Here is a 21709-nt window from a genome sequence, read left to right as displayed (position 1 = left end):
AAAATCATATTAAAAAATCAGGAGGGTGTTTTGCCTCAATTTGTCGCAGTGATTTTTTAAAATCCTGATATTGGTGGGGTTTTTGTGGCCGGTTTTGGTACTGCATGTCCTAACAGCCTACCAGTAAACATCACAGGAGGGCAATTCAATTGTGTTTTTTACCATTTACCAAAGACTTACATGTGAACAAACATGATAGCATAATATTGAAGACTGTACATTTTGTCATACTTTAAGTATATAAATTGCACAACCAAATCAAATAATAATCTTTATTTGAACATAAAGATTTTATATTACAGTACAAAAGTCTCCAAAGTTTGATATTGAATAACAGTTTGTCTCTATGCTCACTATGAGACAATATGTGAGTTGTGTGTATGATCAGAAATGGTGGATAGGAAGTATCAGAGATGTTTCAGATGAAGATGTACTGGTTCAGTTCATGCACCCACATGGCCCTGCCAAGAGTTTCTACTGGCCAAGAAGAGAAGACGTGCAATGTGCACTGCAGGCTAGAATTGCAAGGATTGACATTCCCTCTACAGAAACTGGGCGCATGTATGCCATCAAAAAAGATGAGCACAACAGAGCAGAGATGTACATTAGACAATTTGTAAAGTGACTGCCAATTTAATGAATGTGACGAAGGAATTTAATCTAAAAGATGAAAAATGTGTGATCCCTCATAGTGAGCATAGAGACAAACTGTTATTCAATATCAAACTTTGGAAAAAAATCTTTATGCTCAAATTAAGATTATTATTTGATTTGGTTGTGTAATTTATATACTTAAAGTATGACAAACTGTACAGTCTTCAATATTATGCTGTTTGTTCATGGTTAAAAGCTGCTTTCAGCATGTTTGACTCACATTCAAGGACTTATTGCCTCTGTAACTACAACTGTGCTATATTTTAATGTTTTCGTAAGGCTAAATTTATCAGTAGCATTTAGTCACATGTAAGTCTTTGGTAAATGGTAAAAAACACAATTGAATTTCCCTCCTGTGATGTTTACTGGTAGGCTGTTAGGACATGCAGTACCAAAACCGGCCACAAAAACCCCACCAACATCAGGATTTTAAAAAATCACTGCGACAAATTGAGGCAAAACACCCTCCCAATGTTTTAATATGATTTTAACAAGAATATGATCTTTCAAAAAAAGTAAGTTTGGACCTGATACTTGTCAGTTTTTTGGTATATGACTCTGAAGTTGGGCAAAGATGTGTTTACTTCCATTTTTGAGCCTTAATATCTATGAAACCAATCATCTGAGAGAGACCATATTTTGTAGAATGTTTAAGCTAACACCAGAGATAGAGGCAGAAGTGATAGAAGTCTTTTATCTGCAAAAATGGGAGCTCAGCCACTCTTCAAATGTACTACTTTATTTCAACAAGCCACATTTTAAGTACCTACCATGCTAGGTTATCATTGAGCTACACCCCTGATATTTTATGTCTGGAGGCTATTAGTAACAGATATACACTGTAGAAATTTTGAAGGCCACAGGTCAGATAGTTTTCCAGATATTGCTGTTTAAAAATGGCTTTTCAGAGTATGATGCCAAAAACCGTCTAAACTACCCTTCATTCAATGATGTTTCATGAGAAAACTATTGACAGTAGAGACTAATATTAATATTACTAATATTTTGGATTTGTCCTATTAAAGGGATAGTTCAGAATTTTGGACATAAGACCTATCTCCCAAGTGAGCCGGTGTGTTCGAGACGTCTGGAGACGTTTTCAAGAAATTTCATTCAGTTCTTCTAGTTGCCGAGTTCGCTTATGCTATAGCTAGCGCGAGTCAATGGTTCTTAGCTAGACAAGCATTAAAAACAGCCTTGCCCACTCCACAGTGCACCCGAGGCAAATCCATTAAAACACTACTGTCGATGTACATATGTGTGTTGATAGAATAATATTTGAAACAAAACTAACCTTGCATCGCATGAATCATCCATTTTTTGAGGAACTAGTTTCTCAGCAGCAGCGGAGCTTTACTTTGCTCCGTCGGACTCAAAACTCTAAGACGTGCAGCCCGAAATACTGCTCGTAAATAGGCAATCGAACCGGGCCAAACTGTCGGCACTTATACCCCCAAGGCTGTCTGAAAAGCCCTCGGAGCTCACTCAAACACCGGGCAGCCCACGGCCACGCGAAGCCACAATTACGCACCGCGAACCTGGTCCGTCCGGAGAACCGTAAACCCTCGGACGCGTTGCGGGGATTCCCTCTGGTAAATAGACACATGAACACCGCCGAATATTCGGGCCTCGTGCCCTCAGAGCTGGGTGAAAAGCCCTTGGTCCTCACTCAAACACCGGGCAGCCCACGGCCACGCGAATCCACACATGCAGACTCTCCGTCGGACTTAAAACTCTAAGACGCGCCGCTCGCAATCCAGCCGGTAAACACGCGGCTCAACACCGCCGAACTCTCGGCACTTGTGCCCCCAAGGCTGTCTGAAAAGCCCTTGGAGCTCACTCAAACACCGGGTAGCTCACGGCCGCGCGAAGCCACAATTACGCACCGCAAAGCCGGACCTCTGCTCCGTCCATAGACCCGTAAACCCTTGGACGCGTTGTGGGGGATTCCCTCCTGGCACCACCAGTCTCCGTTTGTTCGGTCCCGGTTCTCAGCTCCAGTTATCTCGGTCTCCACAGACGCTCGTTCACGTTCTGCCAATTCTTCCTCTGTATATTCAGGCTCGTACAGGTACGGTTGGGTTTGGGTGGAAAAAAACTCCTCATCAGAGTCTTCAAAAGTTTCAGTATATTCTCCAAAAGTGTTCATTTCTGTGAGATTGAAGAAACTAGCACTGCTACTCTGCGTCTGTAGCAATGACAGCAGGTAAACAAACTATTATAGAACCGGTAACTTATAAGAGCTAGGTGATATCACTCCGCCGCTGCCATAGCCTACTAGGAAGTATGACGCGCTGCTGCTGCTGAGACATAAATCCTTAAAAATGCAAGGTTGGTTTTATTTCAAACATTCTATCAACACATATGTACATCGATAGTCTGCCGTTACAATGGATTTGCCTCGTGTGCACTGTGGAGTGGGCAAGACTGTTTTTAATGCCTGTCTAGCTAAGAACTGTTGACTTGCGCTAGCCATAGCATAAGCGTCCTCGGCAACTAGAAGAACTGAATGAAATTTCTTGAAAACGTCTCCTTACGTCTCGAACACACCGGCTCGCTTGGAAAGTAGGTCTTATGTCCAAAATTCTGAACTATCCCTTTAACAAGTGTGTCTTTGTACTTGAATTTTTTCAGGACATTCTGAGATGGTCAGGTGGGAGGCATTTGATGAAATGACACGGAATGACCCATCAGAGGCTGGAGAGGGTCATACTTTTAACCATAAGAACACACTGAACCCTAAGTAGCTCCCTTGGTGTTTCAGCCCACTGCTCCTCAAGGGGCGTTCACACCAAACTTAATTTTTTGGCGCAAGCAAAGTCAATGCAAAGATGCAAATTCCCGCCTGGACGCTTTGGGCGTGGCCAATGATGTGAATGTCGAAATAATTAAACTAACACGAAAATTTGCCTGTGACGCTCTCATGCGAAAGCCAATCAGCATTGAGATTCTCCTTCATTTGTCAATCGTCACTGAATCAGAAATGGAGACAAAACATATCATAGCGGTATGTGGTCTTCCAGACCTCTACAACAGTATCTTACATTTCATACAGAGACCGAACGGATCTATGAGTACAAACCAGAGACTGTCTATGGTACAAAACAACAAGGCCGTATTTATGCAGAGACGTTATTTTAAGTGTTTATGGAGAAGCTACAGTGTAAGTGTATAGCCTAGCTCTGATCGATCTGAATGCTATTCAGACAACATGCATTTTAGAAGTTATTTGCTTGGTCTTGCAGACGGAAATAATGCCCTGACACACCAATCCGTCGACCGATCGTCATCAGAAAAGGCAGTAGGACTAAAAAAAAAGCATTGTTGTGATCAGAGAATGTTGAGGAGAACGGTTGTTGTTGTCATTACTTATACGTATTACTTAGAAAAATCTAAGTAATACGATGGATAGGAATAAGAAGATACTGGTAGTGAATTTGATGGCCAAAAAGAAGTCTTTGTAAACGTGAAAGAGGCAGCGTACTGTCCACACATTTCGATTCAAAAAAGGCAATGTTTCGAACCTGCGGTCTCTTTCCTGTCTTTCACACTTTTGCCCTTTGTCCTACACATACAAACAAATGGGGAGAAGACAAATTCTTACCAGATATATTCATTTTCACACCAATTTGACGCCAGCTTTCAGACTTTACTATTCTATTCGAATAATTTGTGTCTGCCACAGCAAACGGCAACGGCCTCTCCTCCATCATGCTGATAAGTTGCTCTTCAATGCCGTCAATCCACAGAGTCATGATCCAAAAATCCAATACCAAAATCCAAGAAAATTCCAATAGTAATCGAAATGATTGAGTGTGTTGCCATCGTCTGCGCTTTATCTGGTTTGTTTACCATCGCCACATCCGGTCTTCTCGTTCACTGATTCGCTAGTGAAGGGCTAACACTCCACCAATCAGATTGGTCAGACTGAACGACGACGAAAGAACAACGACGGCTTTGACTCGTGTCACCGACGCCGGCAGACTGTCCAGCAGCCGATAATCGTCTTGGTGTGTCAGGGCCTTTAACAAACATTGACTTCAGACTTTTTACTAATTGTCGTCATTATGGCGTTACATCAGCACCATTTCAATCCATTTATTGTAATTTAATCACAACAAAATTCTTTGATTTGGATGCATACTGCTGTAGTAAACCAGGCGGTATGTGGCTTGCTCTCCATAGTGAATACAGCTCAGTTAAATTCACAGAGCACCCTTGGGTGATGTTATGAACTCAGACAGGATCCTGTTTGATTAGCCGGTGTATCTGGGACTTCGACAACATGTACAAAGCAGATATAGTGGTTATTTCGGCCGTGATTAATGAAACATTGTCGGTGTCTACACAGAGCTAAGCCCCCCCTCCTCTATGGCGTGACCAGCCCAGGCGACGTGAATAAACACAACCGATCCCACAAACTAACACAGCTGATCCTGCGGCTAAGTGATGCAATTTGCAATCACCTTAATGCTTAGAATTTGTGAAATGCAGAGGTCAAATTGTGTGTATATATATCACAATTGAAATTAAGTTTAAAAATGTTTTTATTGAGCGCTCTTAAAGGCTGAATCTGCAAAAGTTGTTTTTGATCCGCAGATCACCACCGGCTACAACCTGGAGGATGATCGCTGTGAATGTGTGGCACTGCACGACTACAAGGAGAACGAACAGGTAAAGACGCTATTATTATTGCTGTTGATGTTAGCAGCAGTAAACTCTCCTATGGTTGCTTAAACCCCTACAAACAAAGCGCGTGACCTCATCTGGCTTTTGGTTTGAAGCTGTTAACAAAGTTAGTTTACAGGGAGGTAGTAAAGTTATTATAGTAGCTAATTGCAATAGTAGCAAGTCTGCGGTATGAGCTGTCAATCACAAGGTAGTCATGCCCTAAATCATACCTTGCTGTATTGTCGATTTGACTCTGAATGGGACCATAATTTACTCAATGAACAGTATGCTGTATTGAAGAAGAAAACAAGCGATTGAGACCATAAGCTCACGATTGAAGCATGATGTTCATTTAGTAAATTATAGTCCCATTTAGAGTCAAATCAATCATAAAGCAGTGTCAATGCAATTAGTTACTAAGATTATTTTGCCACTAAGCTGTAAAGTTTACCTTGAATGATGATAGTAACTTTACCAGCTTCTCATCAGAAGCAAGATGCAGTAAGGTTGCTGCTCAGCTGCCCTCAAATATGACAAAAATTCCAAGGATGGCAATGGCCAGAATCCAAGATGATGATAACTACCGCTTATCCTGTATTCAGGGTCGCGGGGGGGCTGGAGCCTATCCCAGCTGATGATGACCAAAATGCAGAACAGAATACATTTCTATGAAAAAAAAATTCACTCAAAATAGAGGTGTAACGATTAATTCGATTAATCGATGAATCGATTGTCAGTCCTATCGATTCAACTAAATCGATCTGCTAAAATCAATAAATAGAATTAATAATTTTGGCTTCACCAATAATCGATATAAATGCGTTTAATTGTATTAATTATGATTAATGTTTTAATACGTTTAAGACACTCTCTCCCCTGCCAGCATGTAGTCTATTGAAAAACGTTAAAAATAACTGAGCATTACATTTTTGTATTCAGCATAAAATATTATGCAGGACTACTTTTTTTATAGAATAAATATGTTAAATAAGTAATTCTGTGGTCTGTTTATTTTGTTCACCTTTCAGAAGAATACAGATAGTCTCACTTGCATTTTTGCATGTTTATTTCATGGATATAGAATTTTGGTTACAAGTTACTGAATCAAATCGTGGTTTACAGAATCGAATGGAATCGTTCAAAAAAACAAATTGTTCTTAAATCGAATCGCCAGCTACTGTATCGTTAATCGAATCGAATCGCAGTAAAGCCGAAGATTCACACCCCTAACTCAAAATAACAACAACATCAGAGACGTTAAAGAAACATGGTCCCATTTCTTGTCCGGATTCTGGCTGGGTTAATACGCACACACATGCAGTGTGTTGCAACATATAAATGCTACTCGCTTACTAATTGATGACACTTTCAAATGTATTATGAAAATTTCAATGCATAGCACGCTCCGCTAACACGCGTACATTGCCACAAGACTAAATAAAAGGAGTGAAAGCTAAGCGAAGGCCTTTCTTTGAGTCAAAGGGTTAAAGGGTGCTGTTTATTATTTAGATCTTTAAAAGACATCAAGACAGTTGATGATAATGGTGTTGATGCTGTATTCCTTCCTGTAGATCTACATCTTCTATGGCACGAGATCCAATGCCGAGTTTGTCATCCACAATGGCTTCTTCTTCCAAGACAACGCTCACGACCGAGTGAAGATCAAGCTGGGCGTCAGCAAGAGTGAACGCCTGTACGCCATGAAGGCCGAAGTGCTGGCACGAGCCGGCATCCCAGCGTACGTCCAACCCCGTCTTTTTCTCTCAAGCTTGTCAAGGACAAACATCTTTTCTTTCTACTTATATACAAATACACTGTCTGCTCTCATACGTGTCTGAATCTGCAAACTCAGCAAGAATTCTACAGCTTTTAATATGGGTCAAGGAGAGCTCCAGGCTCATGACTAACTCTGCACCTTTCATGTAGCTGCGGCGCGTTTTGTCTCTTAACAGTAGATATTTCAACCAATTAGGCCTCCCCTATGGCGTAATTGAAACACATAATATAAATGTTGCTGCGGGTTTCTTTTCTTTTTTCCCTCCCCGACCCCACCAAGTATCACTTTACCATCCGCCCCAACACTTTAATCACCAAGAAGCTTAATCATTTTATCATTAGCCCCTTAATTGTATGCAGCATTCCCTGCTTGGCATTTTTAATCAGACGCCTTTTAATCTCTTATTGATGACAGACTAAATCTCAGCAGTGGAAATTAAATGAAACAATCACCTTTGTTGCTGTGGTACTCTATTAAACTGACAGATATGCTCGTGGATCATTTTCAAAGGAAACAGCATTCCGTGTCAGGCCTCATTGAGATGTTGAGCAGCTGCTTTCATCAGACTTTTTTTTACAACGTGGAAATCTATCCTTTTACCTCTACTTCATTTTTGAATGATGAGTGGAATTAAGTGGACACATTTGACTATTCTCGTTTGCAAATTTGTAATTATCTCTTCTCGCTAAATCTTCAAACACACACCACACATTAGAGAACAGCTGAGTTCACTTTACTGAGCTGGATGCTTTTTTGTTTGAGCAGTGGACAGAGGATAATTTAATAGCAGTGGGGAGGTGGCTCTAATGTATTTATTAGGTGTAATAATGTCGACCCTATGCTACTGATCGCCACATCGATCACTTTGCTGAACTATGGGGAAAATAAGGTCCGCTACCAAACTAAATCATTGTGCAACATTATGTTCGCGAGTGGATTTTACTGACTCCTGGATCACACTTCTTTCATATTTTTTCCATCACACTATTGATTTTCACAATGCTGAGGAATCAAACAACAACATTATTATACTTTACTTTACTTAGACACAAGAGTTTGATCTGATAGAATTCGATAACGTGAACAGAAAATCAAGCTTATATGTTTAAAAGCTTCAGATTAGTTGTTTCTTTTTACAGATCCCTGCACCCCAAAGTAAAAGATATTCAAACTTAATAACAAAAATTTGGCCTAGAGGATGCCTACTGTTATTATTGTATATTATTATTATTATTTATTTATTTTGGTATCTTCGTGCATCTCATTTTATATGTATGTATATATATATATATATATATGTATATGTATGTATATATGTATATACATATATATATGTATATATATGTATATATGTATATACATATATATACACATATATATGTGTGTATATATATATATATATGTGTGTATATATATATATATATGTATATATATATATATATATATACTGTATATATATATATATGTATATATATACATATATATGGATGTGTTTATTGATTTATTACTAATATGTTGGTTTGTGTTCTGTTTTTAGGTCCTGTATCTTTGCTCTTCACTGTAACGAACCCCCCATTTCAGCCCAACTCCTAGCCTTCCTCAGAGTCTTCTGCATGACGGAGGGTAAGACAAATATGCACACAAACACACACACACAGCAGTAGGACATTCTCTGTCAAACCTCAAAGCCACAATGTGAACATGCCTCGATTGCATACAAAATCAATGCAAAGTATACATGAATTTGCGCCAGGTGGTGCTATGGATTTGAACTTGTGCAAGAAATTCACGCATTCAGAAATGGAGTAAAGAAATATTGTATCCTGTGTCTGTGGTCACCCAGAGCTCTACAAAGGATCCTCATGTTAGTAAAGAGACCAGACCAAATTATATGTAGAAATGTATTTAGAAACCATTGACTGTCTGTGATGCAAAAAAACAACATAGTTGCCATATTTATGTCTGAAGTTTATGTCTCTATTCAGAAATGTAACATTTTAAAAGTAATTTACTTGTCATCTTGCAAAACATGACTTCACACTTTTTGCGAATCAACGTCATTATGTAGTTATTTCAGCATCATTTTTATCTGTGTATTGCAATTAAATCACAGCTAAATAGTTTATTTTAGGTTCATCCAGCTGTACTAAACAGCTGATGTGTGTCTTGCTTGATACAGTGAATACAGCTTTGTGAAATCCACTGAGCACCTCTGGAAGATGTTATGAACTCAGATAGGATGGTGTTAGGTTTCCCGGCATATCTGGGACAGCGTCAGTACTGCAAATATACACAAATGAGCCTGCGGAGTAATGCGAGGCAAACATTTTTGCTTCGCGATTAGTGTGAATACAGCTTAAACCAAATCACTCCACACTTCAAATCACTTCTTCTAGACCATCATCAAGCGACTGCTTCCTCCACACATCAGTGGAGGGGAAGAGACTGAGAGGAGACGGAGGAGACAGAGAGTGGAAGAGACTGAGAGGTGGTGGTGCAGAGAGGGGGGAGGAGACTGAGAGGAGGTGGAGGAGAGAGAGGGAAACAGACCGAGAGGTGGTGGCGGAGCGAGGGGGGGCTGAGAGGGGTTGGAGGAGAGAGAGGGGAAGAGACTGAGAGGTGGTGGTGCAGAGAGGGGGGGAGGAGACTGAGAGGAGGTGGAGGAGAGAGAGGGGAAGAGACCGAGAGGTGGGGAGGAGACTGAGAGGAGGTGGTGGAGAGAGAGGGGAAGAGACCGAGAGGTGGTGGTGGAGAGGGGGGGAAGGAGAGAGATGGGAGGAGCAATGCCTGTCCTTTCCCAAGCTGGTTAATTGATCAAGGCAGGTCACCAGATGTGTGGAGGGAGCAACCCACCAGGGGATTCATAATATTCATCGGCATGTATGCAGAATGGCGTTGGTGTCATAAATCTCCAACCACACAAGGCCACATCCTCCTTCGTCTCAGGACTCGCCTTCAGGCTGGTCCCCACTTGATATATTAGTCACATTTTTTGCTGAATGGTAATTTTTAAAATGGCCCCAACGCATTTTGGATGTGTGCGTTGAGGGTGTTCTCAACTCTTCAATGCGTGTGTATGAATCAACATTTTCTCAACAGGTGTTACATGATGAATTATGTGCCTACACGACCAGGAAGCTGCTGTTTCCCTCTTTTGCATAGACCAGAGCTCCCACCAAACTATGTGGACTTTGCTGGTCACTTAGTGGGTGAATGGGGGTAGTGTTGGAGATGGAGGGCAAACGAGTGCTGTTCATTTGCATTTGCATAGCCTGCTGCCCAAGCTGAAGCCAAGTCAGAAGTTTCCCCTTGAGAAATTGTTTCGGCTACAATCTGGGCTGATTCTCTGTTGATTGACGGTGCTATTGTGTTTGTTTGTGGCTTGCTAAATCTTCATTATCAATAACTATGAGCTATTTATGTTTCCTCTTTTCTTTCTCATCTGGCACTTTCATATGCAGAAATTACTTTTTTTACTTTAGGCTTTGAGACAAACCTTTGGATTTACACTACAAACAAAATAAACACAAATATTATTCAATAAATAATACGTCCTCTTTATTTATAATGTTGGAGTTGCCAGTTTAAACCCATAATTATGCACTTTGATTTAAGGAAATCTCTCTTTACATTTCACACAGTCAGTTAATCATTTATATATTCAATGGATTAATCAATAGAAAATTAATCATTAGTGTTAAGTCTTCCTTGAGTATAGATATGGCCTTAAACAACTCAGAATCAGAATCAGTTTTATTGCCAAAGTAAGTTTTCACTTTCAAGGAATTTGTCTTGGTTGTGTATGGTACATGCAATAAACATGTAATAAAAAAGAGAGAGAAAAGAGAAAAACTACAACTACAAGGAACTTTCATTAGGGTTCCAGCCCTGTAGGGCCAGAACTCTATTAAGTTTGTGTCGGTTTGTTATTATTACGGTTGTAGCCCCGAAGGATGTGATTCATGATCATGTTGAACCACATGTGTAATACTATGTTGAAATATCTCACTAGGGGGCAGCAGTAGTTCAAACATGTACATGGGCCTGGCAAAAATGTTGGCCATAAATCAGTGACAGTTTGTCCAAACATCACCAAGATGCTGGATATTTAATTTTTTAAACTTTAAACTTTGTTTTAATTTCAGCAACTCACACAATCCTATTTGCATTTTTATTTTTTATTTTTTTTACAATATCAACTTTGTATGCATTTGTAGATAATTTGACAAATAGGATACAACTAAAAGAAATACAATACTTAAGTCCAGTTTGAAATGTTAATGGTATAAATTGGACATATGCACAATAGAAAACAGGAGACCAAGAAAATAAATTATTACAAAAAAATAATAAAATAAAAAAAATCATCATCCAGCATGGTGGGTGATGGTTAGGGTTGCACATCTCTTTGTGATAAACGATTCGATATGCATACACAGGTTACGATTCGATTCAAAAACGATATCCTTTTATTACAGACCGATTCGATTCGAATCGATTCCATACAGTGTAAGAACGATACGATTTGATTCTACGGTTAATATTTGTTGTAGATATTTTATAGAATAAAGAAGCCAATTCTATGAAAGTGACAGTACAATAGTTTATTTTCATATATGTAAAATACCACATATCCCCAAGCATTGTGGCTGTATGGCACTGGCAAAACAAAAAACAAAAAAAAGCTACGTTTCGCGGGCAGCTTCAGCTTTGTTTTAGAGACGCTGGTGTAATGCCGCCAACCACTTCAAAGTCTTGCGATACCCGATCCATGACTCTATAACCAATTAATCTAGGAATTCATTGATAATTCGTATTGATTGAGGAGGCTGCTACCGATGCAGACGTATCTCTCACTTGTTGAACCGAATATCCGGTTGCATCGGTTTATCGTTTACAACCCTAGTGATGGTATGGGGAGGCATGACACAGAAGTCTACGTCATTGTCAACAGTACCCTGAGTGTGGGTGGGATGGAAACCTCGGAGCGATTGTCAGACCTTGTCAGACATCGATGCAGTGGGCCCTGGGTTCCTCCAGGTGCAGGAAAATGCCCGGCCCATCTGGCCAAAGTACAGTATGTAGGCAGGTCCTGGATGACAAATGCATTGATGCCATTGACTGTCCCTCACGTCCCTCTGACCTAAATCCAATTGAGCACCTATGGATGCATCGGTGCATCCGTCGCCACCAAGTACCGCCACAGACTCGCCCAGGAGCTCACTGATGTCCTGATCCAGGTCTGGGGGGAGATCCCCCAGGACACCAACACATCAGAAGCATGCCCAGATGTTGTCAGGATTGCATACAGGCACTCGTGACCAAGGTCTGACGTGTGATTTAAGTGTAGAGTCAGAGTGTGTTAATTATTTTGACCAAGAACAATCTCCTTCTGCTCCCTCTAACTGAATTTAAACATATGCTCTTCATATAAAAATAATTTTGTCTGATGTCACAGGGAATTGGACCCGCTGACAGGCATTAAGAATATACAGAAATAGTCAGACTTCTCACTGATGTCTCAATTGCTTAAGTAAGTCATATAGAGGGATCAGTATTTAATTGAGACAGTTTCATCACAGCTGAAGGTTCCTTGTAGTCACTTTAAAGAGAGCACATTAACCAGTAAACAGCTAAATGTTTCATTGTACACTAGATTTGATGCTTTTGCTCAAGTTGCGCTAATCTGCTGCGGTGATTTTTGACACTTTAACCAGTGAAAACAACAGACACCACTGCCACTATTAAGGCAGTTTTTTCTTGCCACTGTCGCTGTAACGCTTGCCCCTGGGTGATGTTGGGACTTTGAAATTGTATTGACTCTGGGTCTTGAATCTTGAGCGTATTCTAGTCCTGCTCAATGTGTTAAGTGTCCTGAGATGACTTCTGTTGTGATATGACACTATAAATAAAATTGAATTGAATTGTATGCAACCTCATTGCCATTTGCCAATAAAAAAAAAATAGGACGGAGGTAATTAGTAAATCTCACAAAGCTGTATTCACTGTGTCGAGCAAGACGAATGAAAAGGATGCAGAAATAACTACATGATTATGATTAGTAAAAAGTCTGAAGTCATGATTTGTTAGGTCTGTTTGTAAGACAACAAGCAGACAACTTTTAAAATGCTAGTTTTCTGAATGGAGTGTGGATTGATGGGAGTTAGGCTATGCTAACATTGTAGCTGCACCATCAACACTTAAAATAACATCAAGACATAAATACTGCAGCAACGTTGTTGTTTGTACCATAAACAGTCTATGGCTTCTGGTTCCTGGACATACATTTCTACCCATAGTTTGGTCTGTTTTCTGACCAAATATGAGCTGAGTTGGATGCATTTTGGATGAGGTCTAATTCTTTGCTGCTTATTTCAGAGTTGTTTTTTTTAATGGTAAGAAAAAACTAGCCGCCTTCCTGTGGGGTCACACAGTTTTATAGTTGTGCTTTTGTTTCTTTTGAAATGATGCTAACATCTACTTTATTTTCAGAGGAACTGAAGGACTACCTGCTCGGAGATCGCGCAATCAATAAGATCTTCACCCTGGGCAACACTGAGTTCCCCGTCAGCTGGGAGAACGAGATCAAGTTGTGGACTTTCCTTGAAACCAGAGCTGCTCTGCTCCTGAAGACCTACAAGACCACCTCACAAGTCAGTTGGCTGGAATTGAAGTTATGTTGAAAGTTATGTTAGGCAGGGTGTCAAGAGTGTAGTAGAGTTCAAACAAGTCACAAAGGTTTCATACATCTTCTGAATGGCTGCAATCAAACAATAACTGTTGGATTGACGAATCCGGAAAGTTGAAAAGATTTTGAATATTTGATATCTTTGTCTTATTCTCCCTCTTTCTTCCCTTTTTCTTTCTTCCTTGTTTCACACCTGGCCTGGTCTCTTCAAGGAGGACCACTCCATGCTTGAGATGACAGATCTATCTTCCCATTCTCGCGTTGCGATCCGGCTCCGCCTGGCTGAGAAGCAGATCCTAGAGAAGGCGTCAGCCAGTGGAAAAGGAAAACGCCTGCACTTCGAGGGGAAGCTAGCAGAGGGCGCACCGTTGCCTCGGTATGAGGAAAGCGATATCGCTTTGCTGGAGAATACCGACGCAGATGCAAGGCTTCCTATCATCCTACGCAAGCTGGAGGAGGAGGAAGAAGGCCTGGAGATCCCGGTGGAGGAGGACAGTCACCTCCTGAATGGGGGGAAGGCTGTGTATGGTATGGATATGGAGGCTAATGGGGAGCCAGCTCAGGAGGAGACTCAGGAGAAGGTCAGCAAAGATGTTAATTCAGCTTTGGACTCGATTGGAAGTTCAATCCAGAAGGGTCAAAGGGAAGTGGCTGACCTAAGTGTCAGTCGAACTGAAGATAATCCCAAAGAGAAGAGTGAATAAATGTATTTCACTTACTGCCACAGCCCATGCTATTTATGTATTTTTGTGTCTGTTATATGACTCAGAAATATAGAAGCTGAAAATGATCTACGTTCATCCGGCGTGGCTTTTCATAGTTGTCCGCTGCTGAACTGAAAATGCTGCCAATGTGTCCCCAGCCTTCTGTGCAGAATAGCTTTTGACAAATATTAGCTTCTTTTTTTTTTAAGTTTGAAAATTAGGTTTACATTGAAACAGCTAGAGGTCTCCAGCATAGGAAGAAAGCAAATGGGTGACACCATGAACTGGTTTCCTGTAAATTGTTAGGTGAAGAGAAAAAAACAAAATGGAGTTGGATGAATGTTATCTCTACAAAGCCAAAATGTCTCTAATCTTGTGAATTGGTTGGTTTATTGCTGCAGTTTGTCTACATATATGTCCAATATGCTTTGAGTTGACAATCGTATTCTCTAGTGCATTTTGGTTTCTGCTATTGAGTTCAGACCATCACTGCCCTCTATTCCATTTTTTCTGGGTAAAATAATTTCAAGTAAAACAAAAATGATTAGCCTACACTTGTTTTAAATTGATGGTTACTATTCTGGTTCGGTAAACAGGTCAAATTGAAAGACGGGTTGTTGTTTTCTTAATGACAAATGTTGTTTTTATCAGTACATTTTCCGCAGTTGCAGCCCTTAAAAAGAGATTTAGAATCATGTTTTATCGTGTGTTTGAAAAGGAATATTTATGAATGTACTCAGTTTACGTTGCAGTGATTATCTGCGGATGTCACCAACAGGGAGTAATGAGTGACCCTGTGATCACTGAGAAAGCCATATGCACCACTGAGGACTCACTCAGACACAAGACGGTACCAGTTTATGACAGTTGGAAGCTTTTTTTGTTCAACTGAATTTAAACATGAGGCTTGTATGAAAAACACAGAAGCACTGTCTGTAGGTTATTTTTCTCTTCAGTTAGTTTTAACAACTCTTAACTCTGTGCACTGATACAATGAGCCACTACTGACTGAATCCCTGACACTCAAAAAATGTTCAATTTTGGCCATAATTCTTATCAAACTACATTTTGTCTGTGGTTTTTGGATACTTCCAGTTTCACCCATTAACATCAAACACTTATTTGCTTGTGAATAAGGGAAGTGAAAGGAAATTACCAAAAATCTGAAATGTCCATTAACATTTGTGCTCAAACGACAGTTATGCAGGGACACAGTTTTGTTTATAGTGGTACTGTACGTGGCAGGGTAGCAATACATGATTGATATAGTTTGACAAAATAATCTCAAATCAGAGTCCCCACGCTAGTTTTTTTTTTTTTTTTTTTTTTAAGCTTTTGACCACATTTCTCAGTCTTCATTAGAACATGGAGTTGTTGGTAGGGATGGGACGATATAGGATTTTATGGTGGAAGGCGTTAAACAAACACTCACAAAGAGTTGATTGATAATCATGAATATTGACACATGATTGAAGTGAAAAAGCTGTCTAGCTCGCTATAATGGAGAAGTGAAAAATTGAGCCTAATTTGAAGAAAAATAATTAGGCCTCCATGAATTATCAGAAAGATACTATTTTATTTCTAGATTATTTCTTATTTGTCCTTTTACAATCTTCACAAAAAACTATTTGTTCTATCTGTGATGCAATAAAGGTGTTTCTTGACAAAATGTGAGGTAAAGTGATTCAAGTATGTTGCTGCCATTTCGGGATAATATTGGGAGTCGCAGTAATTTTGGCCAGGATAATGATGAAATTAAATCTTCATATCGTCCCACACCCGCTTGTTGATTAAGGTATATTCACATAACCATGGTCAGGTTGTACAAGCAATTGTAGCCTATATCAAGCCGTCAGCACAGTCATCAGTGGAAAAGACCCCGAGTCCACTCGCATTTAGTCATTGTAGGCTGTAAACAATAGAAATAAAATAGGAGTAAAAGGGACATTGCAATTCAAATCCACGTAGCAGTCAGAGTGGAGGCCAATGTTGTAGCATGTTGTAGCAGGACAACTTTGTTCACATAATTTTTTGCACTAAGTGAAACATCAAAGAAGTGAAATTGGCAAACGAGCTAGCTAGCTGGCTAGTAAGCAAGAATGCTTATTCTGTCATTTTTTAATGCTTCACTGGTTAGAGAAAATGAGCTGAGCAGCAGGCCTGTGAAGAAGAAGCAGAGCAGGGTCTATGGTTCTTCCACCTCACTCCCCACCGCTCTGAGAAGGGCAAGATAGCTAGCTAACTTGCTAGCTAGCTAGCTAACGAGTGGCCAGCTGGTTAGTTGGCTAGCTTGCTTATTCTGTCCTTTAATGCTACACTGGTTACAGAAAATGAGACGAGCAGCAGGCCGGGGAACAGAGGCTGAGTCTAAAGGGGTGTTCACACCAAATGCAAGTTTGGATACAGGATCAGTTATATTTATTCATGTGATCATTTGTCTTTATATCTTTATCAGCATCGCCCAGACTGGACACACTGGAGAGGAGGGGACAATGATGATGTGTGGGGTGAAAAATTCCACCTCATTCGCATCTGTCGCGACAAGTCATGTCTTTGCATTGACTTTAATGTAATTTGTTCACGCGAATAATTTGCGTTGCATTTGGTATTAACGCCCCATTACAGTCCATCTACCTTACTACATGGAGGAGAACAAGATACCTAGCTAACTAGCCAGACATCTGTCTCCAGAGCTGCGTCCTCTCTTACTGGTGAGTGTTGGCATCAATTTACAGCCCCGCTGATGTGCGTTGTTGCCATAACAACTAACAACAATCTCCATTTTCGTTTGTACTAGTCACATGACCACTGAAATAGTTAAATACCGTTCTACTCATGTTCTATTGCTATGCTGAAAATTTACAATTTGTCTCAAAATGCCTAAACACAAAGCTGAACAGATGTGTCTGTTCACTGCTGGATTGCAAAATAGTTCTGAACCAGACGGCGTTCCAAAGTCCTCTTCTGCCGCCGTCCAGTATTACTTAGTGTTCTTCTAACTGAGCTGTCAGTAACCAACCGGGAGAGAGAATTTTATAACTGAACCCTGAGCGGGACACGCATATTTCCACATTTCTTCAACTGTGTGGAAATGTAATATTTTCATATTACAAATGATCAACAAAGGCATTCAAATAGCATTCTGAGAAATCACTAGACCCATTTAGGCTGATGTCCTAATTTCCTCTCACTCTGACTTTGACCCCTTCTCAGTCCTCTTCCCAATCAGGGTCACAGTCAGTGGATCATTCGAGAAAGAGACATCTTTGAACAGAGACATGGGTTACCATCTCCAACCATATGCAGCAAGGTGTCAACTTCTGATTCTTCTGAATAGTGAAGCCAAAGATAAAGTGCCTTAAACATTATCTCTACTGGCCATCAGGGGGCGACGTCTCAAAATAAGTGATAGTATAGAAGAAAGTGACCCTAATTCCGACTTGATTTATTACAGTAAACATGAGTTTATGATTTCAATAACTGGTTGCAAGTCCTCTTCAATACAGCATGATGTTCATGTAAATTATGGTCCCATTTAGAGTCAAATATACAATAGAGCAGGATATCCTATATGGTGTGGCTACCTTGTGGTGGATGGGTGACCACCGTGGTGTCGCAACAGAGGCCTCGGTACCATCACTACCATTGCAATTAGCTACTACGATTAACACTTAGCTGTAAAGATTACCTTGAATTATGAAGCTAACTTTGTTAACTGCTTCAAACCAGAAGCCAGATGGAGTAAAGTTGCTGCTCGGGGAGCCGCTCTGCTGCTTGTGTTCATCAGATCCGTCACTTCCTTCACTGGTTAGAGAAGTTCCAAGATGGCCACAGCCAAAATGCCGAACTCGAGGCTTCAAAACCGTAGTCCCCAACCCAATGGGTGAGGTCACGATGACTACGTCCACTTCTTATATACAGTCTATGTATGCAGCCACCTGATGTTGTGATAAAAGTGCCATATTTACTGTAGCTCACATGATGACATCTAGAGCAAACTTAGGAAAACTAAGCAAACTCCATTTGCTGATGAAGATGGTGACATGTGGTTGAAAGCCCCAGTAAAAAGTGTACCCTTTAGTTCAGATTATCTTGAAAAATTAGTTTTGATTGTCTAGAATGAGCTTTAACACTCTTGACTGGTAAGTACTTCACAACTACAGTAGAATAAATATAGCCCATGACAGCTAGAGCTGTGTTGTGCTATATGTAGTCCAATTGTATACCGGGTGGAACACAACAGACTTGGCTTTTGTGGTTATGCCCTGGTCTTATCTTACATAAGTTCCTTAGATAAACAGGTTAAATGTGCCTTGATGTCCACTGTCTCTACAGTGGAGAAGGTGGGTAAAATGTTGTCGCTGAAAGAAATTAAGAAATTATAAAAAAAAAAATAAGACTTTCTTTTGTGGCTGTCGACAAAACTGCTGCTCATGTTTGCTCCGACTGTTTGTTGGTGAAAGTTTCTCTCTATAATCTAGTAAACCATTTTGAATTGTTTGAATTTTGAGTGAATAATGCTACTGCTGTTCTTAAATGGAGGCAAGTTCAATTGAAACACTCATTTTTTTTTTTTAACGTGGTGCGATGAGTGAACATAGATTTTAAATGTCTCTTTTTATGAACGAATAATGTTTCAATGGCCATCCTTAAACTCCTTTCCAAATCTCACCCTTCTGTAATTGGGGAGAAAATGGACAGTTGTATTCCTGCAATCAGAACCAAGCTCTGATGACACTGATTGCATACATATTCCCTTTATGTGGTCTCTCTGCTCTCAAAATACTGTGTAAGGAAAATAGCTTTGTTGCATCCTATTTTCATTTTTAAACTAGTCAATGTCCGTTATTTATTTTTTTTTGCAACAAAAAGACTAACTGATTTTTAATATAGTTGCTGATAATTTCATCTAATCAATGAATTAACTAATTGTAGTGGGAGTTACATGGTGAAACTAACCTAGCTTTATGCTACGCGAGGCTGCTGGCTCCAGCTCTTTACTTATAATGCACAGACCTGAGAGTGTTATTGATCTTCTCATCTCTCCATTTTTTTCGACATTGTAGCCCCTTTGGTAGTTCTGTTAAATTTCTTTTGGAATATCTCAACAATTGGATATAAAGTGTTGCAACTGTCCCTGGTCTCCCTTACTTGATATTTTCTCTCAGATATTACTTTTGGCTTTTAGCTTTTTATGTGCTGTGTGAATTAACCTTGACTTTGGCCTGGTGATTTACACTCAACCCAAAATGTGAGTTGGTTTCACTCCTAGTTAACCCGTATGGTGGTAGTGAACTATCACTGCCATGTGGTATGATTAATATGACCAAAATGAGGTTTGGTTTACCTTAGGTCAGATGTTTATGACCACTTTGTACAACATGATGCTCTTGTTTTGTATCACCTTTGATGTGTCACTTCGTCTTTCTGTGGGCCGAGCACTTTCCATCACAAATCTGTATTTTTTATGCAATGATGTACTTTTAACAGCCTTATTGGTAACATCCAGTCTGTTTGCTGCTTTTTTGAAAAAAACCTCTGTACCATTTTGTGTGTGTGTGTGTGTGCGTGTGCGTGTGCGTGTGCGTGTGCGTGTGTGTGTGTGTGTGTGCGTGCGTGCGTGCGTGTGTGTGTGTGTGTGCGCGCGCGTGCGCCTGTACACGTGCATGTGTGCATGCACCGGTATGCCGAACCGGACTCACCATTTCACCATTTGCAGTCATTCTGCATTTGTCAGCATAAAACACCCTGTAAAGAGTGTATAGTAAAATTGAAGCTGATAAGGAAACCTGTCCTTACGTTTTCCGAGATTAAACTTCATCTTACTTCTCACCTCTTGTGTGTCATGTTGTTTTTAAACCTTAATCTTTGAATCTACCATCTATTATTCCTCTCCATTCTCCTTTTGACGGGGGTGGAAAAGGTTTATCTCATGTATTTGCCCCTTCTCTGCCCCCTGGCCCTATTACCAATTTATAAAAGAAACATTGTCTTGAATCATTTAATTCACAGCAATTAAATTTTGAAATGCCCCATTCATAATGCATGGGTCTCTAAGATAAAACCCCTCTTAATCCTTGAATATATTATCATAATGGGCATTGGGGTGGGCAGTGGAGAGCGAGGCATGTCCAGTATTGTTAGTACTCGCTGTGTCACTACTGGGACCAGCACTCCCAAGTAATCCTTCCCTATGAATTATTAACTGCCATCCATATTAATATACAATGGCAGGAGTCACGGTTGTGCCCGGCTCATAGTGGCACGGCACCATTGTCATGCAAGTGTTTACTGGTTTCACGCTGGTCATTTTCAGGAAAAAAATATTAAATTATACAATTATAATATTATTACTAAAATATATTATCAAATAAAATGAGGGGAAAGTCTTGAAGTTGTATTTTGAGAAAAATCATATCTTACACAATTTGTAACAGAAAAAGTCATAATGTGACAAAAGTTGTAATATTTAGAAAATTAAGTCATAATTTCAGGAAAAATCAGGATATTAACAGAAAAAGTCAGTCATATTGAGGATTAAGTTGCATTATTTCAAGTCAAGTCAATCAAGTCAAGTCACGATATGATAACAGGCTCATTAGAGATGAACTTTGTCTCAACTGGAAGGTAGACGAGATCAGGTGGAGGAGGGGGGACTAAAAGCTGCCATCCAGTCAGTTTCCAGCATCCTTCAGAGAATTTACAGAAAGTCATAGAAATAGTTACATCCTGTTAGATGTGATCTGGAGGCGACCTGTAGGTTGTAACATTTGGATTATTTATAATGGTAAATATATGTGGAAATGTGTGTTTTATTCTATCATTATTTTGTTCTTTTTATATCAGCATCATTAAGCATGTTGTCATTGCCGGTTTCGATAAGGGCTACGTAACTAACTATTTTTAACAATGCAAGATATTTTTGCTAAAAGATTAAACCTTCATTGCACAACATGAGAGTAACATCCTTGTTCATTTAGAATCACACAGGAAATTTGCATCTTTGACTAAACGTGGTGTTTGTTGTCAAAACTAAGAGCTAATCTGCTCTTAGAAGAGGCGACAGCCCGGCGTTTCCCTTAATGCGGTTGAGAGCAACTGTGGCGCCTGGCTTGAGAAACTGCAGCCACCAGGATCTTGTGAGGTTATCGTTACTCACGTGTGCATGACGTCAGATCAGGTCAGACACAAACCTAACCAGCATGCGTTGTGTGG

General features: G+C 40.0%; 1 protein-coding gene across 3 annotated transcripts in view; it reads left to right on the top strand.

The window, feature by feature from the left end:
- Positions 1 to 20326, top strand: part of setd3 (SET domain containing 3, actin histidine methyltransferase) — a 57029-nt gene extending 36703 nt beyond the window's left edge. For 2 of the 3 annotated variants that reach the window (XM_084014040.1, XM_084014041.1), the window contains exons 9-13: positions 5254 to 5328; positions 6897 to 7063; positions 8640 to 8725; positions 13595 to 13755; positions 14003 to 20326. In XM_084014040.1, coding sequence (XP_083870166.1) covers positions 5254 to 5328; positions 6897 to 7063; positions 8640 to 8725; positions 13595 to 13755; positions 14003 to 14494 — 981 coding nt within the window. In that variant the 3' untranslated portion in view covers positions 14495 to 20326. Of the gene's footprint in view, positions 1 to 3357; positions 3406 to 5253; positions 5329 to 6896; positions 7064 to 8639; positions 8726 to 13594; positions 13756 to 14002 lie in introns of those variants that run through there. The other variant, XM_084014042.1, reaches the window with a different exon arrangement.
- The last annotated feature ends 1383 nt before the right edge of the window (positions 20327 to 21709 follow it).

Source organism: Eutrigla gurnardus, assembly GCF_963514095.1.
Source record: "Eutrigla gurnardus genome assembly, chromosome: 7".
NCBI lineage: Eukaryota > Metazoa > Chordata > Actinopteri > Perciformes > Triglidae > Eutrigla > Eutrigla gurnardus.
The sequence above is the reverse complement of the archived record's forward strand: the minus strand, read 5'-3'. Positions and strand labels throughout refer to the sequence as shown.